This window comes from Anomaloglossus baeobatrachus, chromosome 8 (assembly GCF_048569485.1).
Source record: "Anomaloglossus baeobatrachus isolate aAnoBae1 chromosome 8, aAnoBae1.hap1, whole genome shotgun sequence".
Classification (NCBI taxonomy): domain Eukaryota; kingdom Metazoa; phylum Chordata; class Amphibia; order Anura; family Aromobatidae; genus Anomaloglossus; species Anomaloglossus baeobatrachus.
Genome location: NC_134360.1, coordinates 53,267,643 through 53,276,772, shown reverse-complemented (window position 1 = coordinate 53,276,772; position 9,130 = coordinate 53,267,643). Strand labels below are relative to the sequence as shown.

Below are 9,130 nucleotides of genomic sequence, written 5' to 3'. Positions count from 1 at the left end.
CAGGATCCCCTTCTCCGAAATAGTCACGGTGGGAGCAAACAAAGGGGTTCAGGTGGGTGTGACGACGTCCTTCTCTACCATAAATCAGGGGTTGGTTGTTTAGAACTTTGCAATGAGACTCCTCTCTAAATGAACCATGGCAGCTCACAGCAGCACAGAGGATTTCAGTGCTGGACTCCTATTACTACCAGAGAGACCTGAAATCCATATTATTTTAATTTTAGGAGTTAAATTCTGTTTCTGGTCACAGAATTGTGAGAGGATTGTTCTGCCTGGGGTTCAGGAACGCTGCTATTTTCTTTGAACCCCCAGAGAGCAGCTTTATGTAATTCGCTCTGCAGAGCTTGGAACAGCATTACAATCCCTGAAATTTCTGAAGTCGTAAAGTGGAAAAAAAAAAAGGAATTTTGCAGAAATGTAACTATTTTCTGAATTGTGAATAACAAAATAAGTAAATATTGATCTAAAATGTATCGAAAAGTAACAGAAGCCTCAGTCCATTCACCTCTGATCCTGGGAGGGGGGTGTAATGTCCTTTATCACCCACATATGGGAGTGGAGGGCTCAGATTACAGCTCGGTCCCTTTCTCCTTCTCCTTCGTTTTTCCTTTCCTCTGGAAACATCTTGATGTTGTGTCTCCGCAGAGAATCATCTACAAGGAATCGTCTGCGAGGACCAAGAATTTGGGGACAATTTTCAGGTTGGTGAAACTTAGTTGGAAACATTTGGCATCGCCGGTGGTCTCCTAACTCTGTAAAAGGGGAAATAAATTAGGGTTTATAGTAGTAAATTGCAGAAGAGGTCATCTAATCGATATATACACATACAGATGTAGCTGAGCTGTGATTGTCATTTGGTACAACAGATGCAATGTGTTGATTGCAGTGTTTGCAAACAGTCCTCATGTAGTCTCTGTACTGATATAAAGGGTTAATGACAAAGTCAACTTTGCTACATCTTATGTATGTATATATATATAGATATATAAATATATACATATATAGTAAATATGTATAAATGTATACATATGTATATATATATATATATATATATGTATATGTATATATAGTAAATATGTATAAATGTATACATATGTATATATATGTATGTATATATATATATATATATATATATATATACACAGTAACTGCACATGTATTGTGGTTTTGTAGGATCTTATTGTGTTCTCCAGCATGTAAACAGAAGTTGGTGGTGAGAGTGATAATATACACAGATGTAGCAGAGCTAAGTGTCATTTTCTAACGGAATGTGTCAGTTTTGATCTGATGCTGATGCACTGTGTATACTATCACGGTGAATGACAAATTCAGCTGCATGTCCATAATGTAACCTTTATATAACACTTTAGGCTGCCTCTATTTTGTGTGTAATGACCACCTGTTATATACAAGTCTGTCGCCATTTACACATTCAAATAATATATAAAGGCTACTGGAGAAAAAACTCACAAGTTACTTTCACTTGGATGATATATATATATATTATATAACCACCACTAGAGGGAGTTCATGAGTTTAAGGTATATACAGAATGCAGGGAGCTTCTCCTAGTGGAGGCTGCAGACAGAATCCTATCATGTATCTCTGTATACAGGGAGCTCCCCCTAGTGGTGGCTGTAGACAGAATCTTACCATGTATCTCTGTATACAGGGAGCTCCCTCTAGTGGTGGATGCAGACAGTATCTTATCATGTATCTCTGTATACAGGGAGCTCCCCCTAGTGGTGGCTGCAGACAGAATCCTATCATGTATCTCTGTATACAGGGAGCTCCCCCTAGTGGTGGCTGTAGACAGAATCTTACCATGTATCTCTGTATACAGGGAGCTCCCTCTAGTGGTGGATGCAGACAGTATCTTATCATGTATCTCTGTATACAGGGAGCTCCCCCTAGTGGTGGCTGCAGACAGAATCTTACTGTGTATTTTGTATACAGGGAGCTCCCCCTAGTGGTGGCTGCAGACATCATCTTAACATCATATATCTCTGTATACAGGGAGCTCCCCCTAGTGATGGCTGTAGACAGAATCGTATCATGTATTTCTGTATACAGGGCGCTCCCCCTAGTGGTGGCTGCAGACAGAATCTTACCATGTATTTTTGTATACAGGGAGCTCCCCCTAGTGGTGGCTGCAGACAGAATCTTATCATGTATTTCTGTATACAGGGCGCTCCCCCTAGTGGTGGCTGCAGACAGAATGTTACCATGTATTTTTGTATACAGGGAGCTCCCCCTAGTGGTGGCTGAAGACAGAATATTATCATGTATCTCTGTATACAGGGCGCTCCCCCTAGTGGTGGCTGCAGACAGAATCTTACCATGTATTTTTGTATACAGGGAGCTCCCCCTAGTGGTGGCTGCAGACAGAATCTTATCATGTATCTCTGTATACAGGGAGCTCCCCCTAGTGGTGGCTACAGACAGAATCTTATCATGTATCTCTGTATACAGGGAGCTTCCCCTAGTGGTGGCTGCAGACAGAATCTTATCATATCATGTATCTCTGTATACAGGGAGCTTCCCCTAGTGGTGGCTGCAGACAGAATCTTATCATGTATCTCTGTATACAGGGAGCTCCCCCTAACGTTGACTGCAGACAGAATCCTATCATGTATTTCTGTATACAGGGAGGTCCCCCTAGTGGTGGCTGTAGGAAGGTAGAATTTTCTAATGTAACTTTAGTTCGATGCAATATATTTGGAGCTCTGTATCACTCACTTTAACGTATTATTCTTGGTCTTCTATCCTCAGGTACATTATCTTGCTCTGACTGATACATTTTCATCCATTTGGCTTTGACCATGAGCAGAATAAACAAAGTTGGATTTTTAGGGGCTTTCATTTTGCTAGTACAATGCACCAAACTTTCCTTGTCTCAGGCCGACTGCTCGGATGCTGTGTGCAAGCCCCTGGAAAACTGTATATTAGAGGTGGTGGAGGAGGGGTCCTGCTGCCCATCGTGTACACAGTTCGGGTGCCCCTGTGAAGGTTACCAGTACTATGACTGTGTCAGTGTTGGATTTCAAGGTGGAAAAGTTCCAGAAGGCGAGTCTTACTTTGTGGACTTTGGCAGCACAGAGTGCACGTGCCCCCCCGGAGGTGGAAGGATCAACTGCCATTTTATACCATGTCCTGAACTTCCGGCGAATTGCATTGACATCCTGCAGCCGGCAGACGGTTGTGTTCAGTGTGGTAGGATTGGTTGCGTCCATGGTGAGGAGAAGTACGAGGCCGGGCACACTTTTCACATGTCACATTGTAAGTTCTGCCATTGCCCCAATTCTGGGGGCGAGTTGATGTGCTATGTTGTACCTGACTGTGATAAGGACGGAGACAACACCATTCATCTCCTTGACACGACGGAGAGTGACCCCGGGGCACAGTTAGACTACATGTACAGCCAAGAACAGGACCCTCAAGAGATTGTGGACAAAAACAATAATTACAAGAGGAACGCTCTTCAAGATCACTCCATGGTGGACTATGAAGATACCACCGATGAGGAGGTAACGACTTCACCAACCACTGCAACGCCAATCATCCTGGTGGAATATACCACTGCCCATTACTCAACCGATCCTACTACCCAACCATCCACCACAGTGTACCCCTCTAGCACCACCATGGGACTCATGACTACCACCGAGAGTATGGTCAATGTCAAGACCACCGCCCAACCAGATGTGGTAGAGCCAAGCACCAGCCCTGCCCCCACCTCCCCACATGGACCCACAGAGGAAATTATAGCCTCGCCGACGGCAAACAGTGTAGAGAAAGCCGAAACCTTGGAATCAAATCCACAAATAAACCAAACGCAGGAGCCATATCGGGACATAAATAAAGATGATTTACCTGAAGGGGAAGAGGAAGGAAATGACGTCTCCACAACAGCGAAAGTAACGGCAACATCTGCTTACTGGACCCCGAGTCCCTCAGAGGGGACACAGGTCACCTTCCCGACTCTGGGGGCCCCGAAGGACGTTCTCAATCAATCCAGACCACATGAGGGTAAGATGTTGTGTACACGAGGAGAGGGTAAGGTTACACTTGTGGCCATGGATCTGACATATGTGCACCTTGGGACTCTCCAGCCATTCCGGATCTACAACCCCCAACATACTGAAATGACTGGAGAGGCTCAAGCTGTCAATGCTTTCAGTATACGAATCCCCAGAACCTCAGTCAACCTCTCGGCCCATCCATAGCCCTATGGCTCAGCTCACAGGCCAAATATCCTACATGTCAGACTCTATAGGGGCGCCCGAAAGTAAAATAATAATGCAGCCCACCGGGAATTAGGTATCGCATAAGACATATAGGAAGCCATTATACAAATATCATACTGGGGGAGGGAGGGGGACTCTCTGGAAAGCCATGGAGCACCTGCACAATGACCCAGATGACCCACCTATCAGTGACCAGCCCCTCCTAGATTCTTTATAGTGGACCGGTGATAGTTACCAGTACTATCACTGCATCGGGGTATAATTCCACCGTGGGAAAGCAAACAGCTAAAGTCATCAAAACCCTCCAGACGTCAAGATGTTGCCTATGTCTATTATACACTTGTCTGACATTCGGTACATGGTCATCCTTTGTAGTATAGGTAGATAGGTCGCTGCTCGAGGGGTCCAGAAAGAGAAGAGAATCTGAGGGAGAAGAAAGAGAGGAGTCTGGGGGAACAGAGGAATTGCAAGGGGAATAGAGGCATTTTGAGGGGGACTTAGTGGTCTAGATGGGACAGAGTGGCCTGGAGGAGAACAGGGGTGTCTGAAGGGACATAGAGGTGTCTTGAGAGGGACAGGGGAGTCTGGAGGATGATAGGGGAGTCAGGAGGGAGACAGAGGTGTCTGTAGGTAGGACAGAGGTGTCTGGAGGAGGACAGTGGAGTCTGGAGAAGGATAGGGCAGTCAGGAGGGAGACAGAGGTGTCTGGATGTCTGGGGGGGAACAGTGGAGTCTGAAGGGAAACAGAGGTGTTTGGAGGGGGATAGTGCAGTCTGGAGGAGGACAGTGGAGTCTGGAGAAAGACAGAGGGGCCTAGAGGAGAACAGGGGAGTCTGGAGGAGGACAGTCGAGTCTAAAGGGAGACAGAGGTGTCTGGAGGGGCACAGTGCAGTCTGGAGAAGGATAGGGGAATGTGTAGGAAGACAGAAGTGTCTGGAGGAGGACAGGGAGTCTGGAGGAGGACAGGGGAGTCTAGAGGAGGACAGGAGATTCTGGAGAAGGATAGGGGAGTCTGGAGAAGGATAGGGGAGTCTGTAGAAGGATAGGGGAGTCTGGAGATGGATAGGGGAGTCTGGAGGAGATAGAGGTGTCTGGATGAGGATAGAGGGAGTTAGGAGGAAGACAGAGGAGTTTGGAGGAGGACAGTGAAATCTGGAGGAGGATAGGGGAGTCTGGAGGAAGACAGAGAGCTCTGGAGGGGGGCTGAGGAATCCTGAGGGGAATAGAAGAGTCTGGAGCAGGATATAGGGTTCTGAAAGGAGACAGGGGAGTCTGGAGGAGAACAGAGGAGTCTTGATGGGAGAACAAAGAGTCTGTAGTGATACAGAGTAGTTCTGAAGGGTAGAGGGGGTTCTGTAGGGGGACAGAGGAGAGAAAGGCAGTTTGGAGAAATAGCTATTGTCCAGTGAAGATGTATGGCCATATCTACAAGTCGCTAGAGCCACTATGGAGTCCAAGTTTGTCACATGAGTGCTGCAGACTGGATGGACTACCTACGGTGGTGAGAACCTAGGGTGCCCACTGCCCTCTTTAGCTGCTTTATGGGTGCCATAGCTATGGGGGCTATAGCTGTAATCGTCTGGCTCCTTGGGACTTGCTCGGTGCTGATTTCCCTTGTTTTTATCGCTTCGCTAAATCTCGTCCCAGTGGAAGAATTCTGTGTGGAATTTGCGCTGAGACATTTTGCAGCCACAATGATTCCAGGACACGTTATCTCTGTAGATAAGAGTCATGAGACGTCAGCGTCCCGCATGTTGAGAGCCGCCCGCAGTATGGCTGATGTTATCTGGGGTCCAGCTAGGCCTTAGCGTGCTGTTAGCGCAGCCCCCTGGAATGTCAGGATTGTCTGTGCAATTTCTGTACACGATGGCGGTTCTCCCGTCTTTTACATAGGTCACCGTGCTGGAAAATATCAATGGTGATTTCTATTATCAGCTTCACCTCCAGGGAAAATCTAACAAATTCCATAAGAACGCAATGTATGATGATATATTGTAACCGCAGCATAAAGGCGATCGTACATCACTGCAACTCAGAGGATGGACACTCTGCTAAAACCCTAATACCCTCGGTCATGAAAAATATAGAAACCCCCCGCACCCCATGATCATTGCCTTATAGCAGATATGTCCAGTGCTGAGACCCGTCTATATGTGACTGATAGTAGTCCCTCTTACAATGCTCCAACACAGATACAACCTCCAGACATTACATCATATGTGACTGATATCAGCCCTTCTTATAACGCTCCAGCTCCAATTTATCCAGGGCCGTATTTTCCACTAGACACCTGAGGTCTGGTGCCTAGGGCGGCGGGCTGTGGGGGGGCGGCACCAGAAGGGTGATGAAAAAAAATTAATATATCCTCCAGATATTATATCATATGTATCTAGTATTGACCCCTCTTATAGCACTCCAGTACTGATATAACCCCCAGATATTACATTATATGTGACTGATATCAGCCCCTCTTATAACGCTCTACTACTGATATAATCCCTAGACGTACAGTACAGACCAAAATTTTGGACACACCTCCTCATTCAAAGAGTTTTCTTTATTTTCATGACTCTAAAAATTGTAGATTCACATTGAAGGCATCAAAACTATGAATTAAAACATGTGGAATGAAATACTTAAAGTGTGAAACAACTGAAAATATGTCTTATATTCTAGGTTCTTCAAAGTAGCCACCTTTTGCTTTGATTACTGCTTTGCACACTCTTGGCATTCTCTTGATGAGCTTCAAGAGGTAGTCACCGGAAATGGTTTTCCAACAGTCTTGAAGGAGTTTCATAGATGCTTAGCACTTGTCCACTCTTTTGCCTTCACTCTGCGGTCCAGCTCACCCCAAACCATCTCGATTGGGTTCAGGTCTGGTGACTGTGGAGGCCAGGTCATCTAGCGTAGCACCCCATCACTCTCCTTCTTAGTCAAATTGCCCTTACACCGCCTGGAGGTGAGTTTCGGGTCATTGTCCTGTTGAAAAATAAATGACGGTCCAACTAAACGCAAACCGGATGGAATAGCAGGCCGCTGCAAGATGCTGTGGTAGCCATGCTGGTCCAGTATGCCTTCAATTTTGAATAAATCCTCAACAGTGTCACCAGCAAAGCACCCCCACACCATCACACCTCCTCCTCCATGCTTCACGGTGGGAATCAGCCATGTAGAGTCCATCCGTTCACCTTTTCTACAAAGACACGGTGGTTGGTTCCAAAGATCTCAAATTTGGACTCATCAGACCAAAGCACAGATTTCCACTGGTCTAATGTCCATTCCTTGTGTTCTTTAGCCCAAACAAGTCTCTTCTGCTTGTTGCCTGTCCGTAGCAGTGGTTTCCTAGCAGCTATTTTACCATGAAGGCCTGCTGCACAAAGTCTCCTCTTAATAGTTATTCTAGAGATGAGAAGGTGTGTCCAAACTTTTTGTGTGTATTGTATGTCCACTGAAAGTAGACCCTTTTATAATGTTCCAGTACTGATATTGCCCCCAGACATTACATTATATGTGACTGATATCAGCCCATCTTTTAATGCTCCAGTACTGATATATCCAGGAATGTATTTGCCACAAGGTCCGGTGCCTAGGGCGGCGGACTACGGAGGGCGGCACCTGGAGGGTGATGAAAACAAATTTCATATATCCTCTAGATATTACATCATATGTATCTGATATCAGCCCCTCTTATAACCCTCCAGTACTGATATAAGCCCCAGACATTACTCCATATGTAACTGATATCAGCCCCTCTGATATCAGGTCAGTGCTATGAGGGTGTATTAGGTTGCTTTTGTCGCCACCATTCAATTTTGCTTCTGCTCTTATATAAAAGCAGGAAAATTGATCTGCACTGTTCAGTGGTAATTGCCATCTAATGACAGGAATAATAACTTCCATCCGAAAACCATTTCTCATCCCTCCACGTTCTGCGTAAAACACAAATAACCTCTAATCATCAGGAAATATGTGAACCTGGCAGCGGCCGGTGCGGTAATGAGGGATTCCTGAATCCATCGTCTGGCGGTCCACGCCGCTCATCACATTAATAATATGAAGCCGCAGCCCTGTCCTCCATCATCGCTGCACATCGCTGCCCGTGCCGAGGAATGCTATTCCCATCATCTCTCTGGCTTTACACTTAGGAGCAGTCCTATGTAAATAAAGCGTAAGCACTGTATAATGACTTAGGTATAAAATTCCTATTAAAATTCCTCACCATTTATAAGACCTCTGCTTGCCGTCAGCAAATGTAAACAGTCACTGTTTATTTTCAGAGGCTGAAAACCCCCCATCCTGACCACCACTGCTCCAGCTGAGGGTTTATTTTCATTGTATCCAGTCTGTGGATTCCAGATAGATACATTTTATGCTTTGTTCACACGTCCTCTGATCAGCCATTACAGCAGATCCGTTGGCAAAAAAGTTCTACAGACTAAACTTTTATGTCCATTTTTAATAAACTGATTTCAGCTGGATCCTCTTTTTAACATTGAAGTCCATGGAGAATGGATCTATTTAGTTATCCATTTTTCTTGCATTTATAAAGGATCCATTTTTTGCTTACTGGATGATTCAAATCTAATATATAAAGCTGAGTGTATGTGTGTGTGTATGTATGTGTATGTATGTGTGTATGTATGTGTGTATGTATGTGTGTATGTACAGTGCCTACAAGTAGTATTCAACCCCCTGCAGATTTAGCAGGTTTACACATTCGGAATTAACTTGGCATTGTGACATTTGGACTGTAGATCAGCCTGGAAGTGTGAAATGCACTGCAGCAAAAAAGAATGTTATTTCTTTTTTTAATTTTTTTTTTAAATTGTGAAAAGTTTATTCAGAGGGTCATTTATTATTCAACCCCTCAAACCACCAGAATT

The 9,130-nt window shown here is 45.0% G+C and overlaps 1 protein-coding gene across 1 annotated transcript in view; it reads left to right on the top strand.

Moving 5' to 3' along the window:
* Positions 1-594: 594 nt before the first annotated feature.
* FBLN2 (fibulin 2) overlaps positions 595-9,130 on the top strand; it is a 77,544-nt gene continuing 69,008 nt past the window's right edge. Inside the window, exons 1-2 of the mRNA XM_075321624.1 lie at positions 595-701; positions 2,773-4,029. Coding sequence (XP_075177739.1) covers positions 2,823-4,029 — 1,207 coding nt within the window. The 5' untranslated portion in view covers positions 595-701; positions 2,773-2,822. The remainder of the gene's footprint in view (positions 702-2,772; positions 4,030-9,130) is intronic.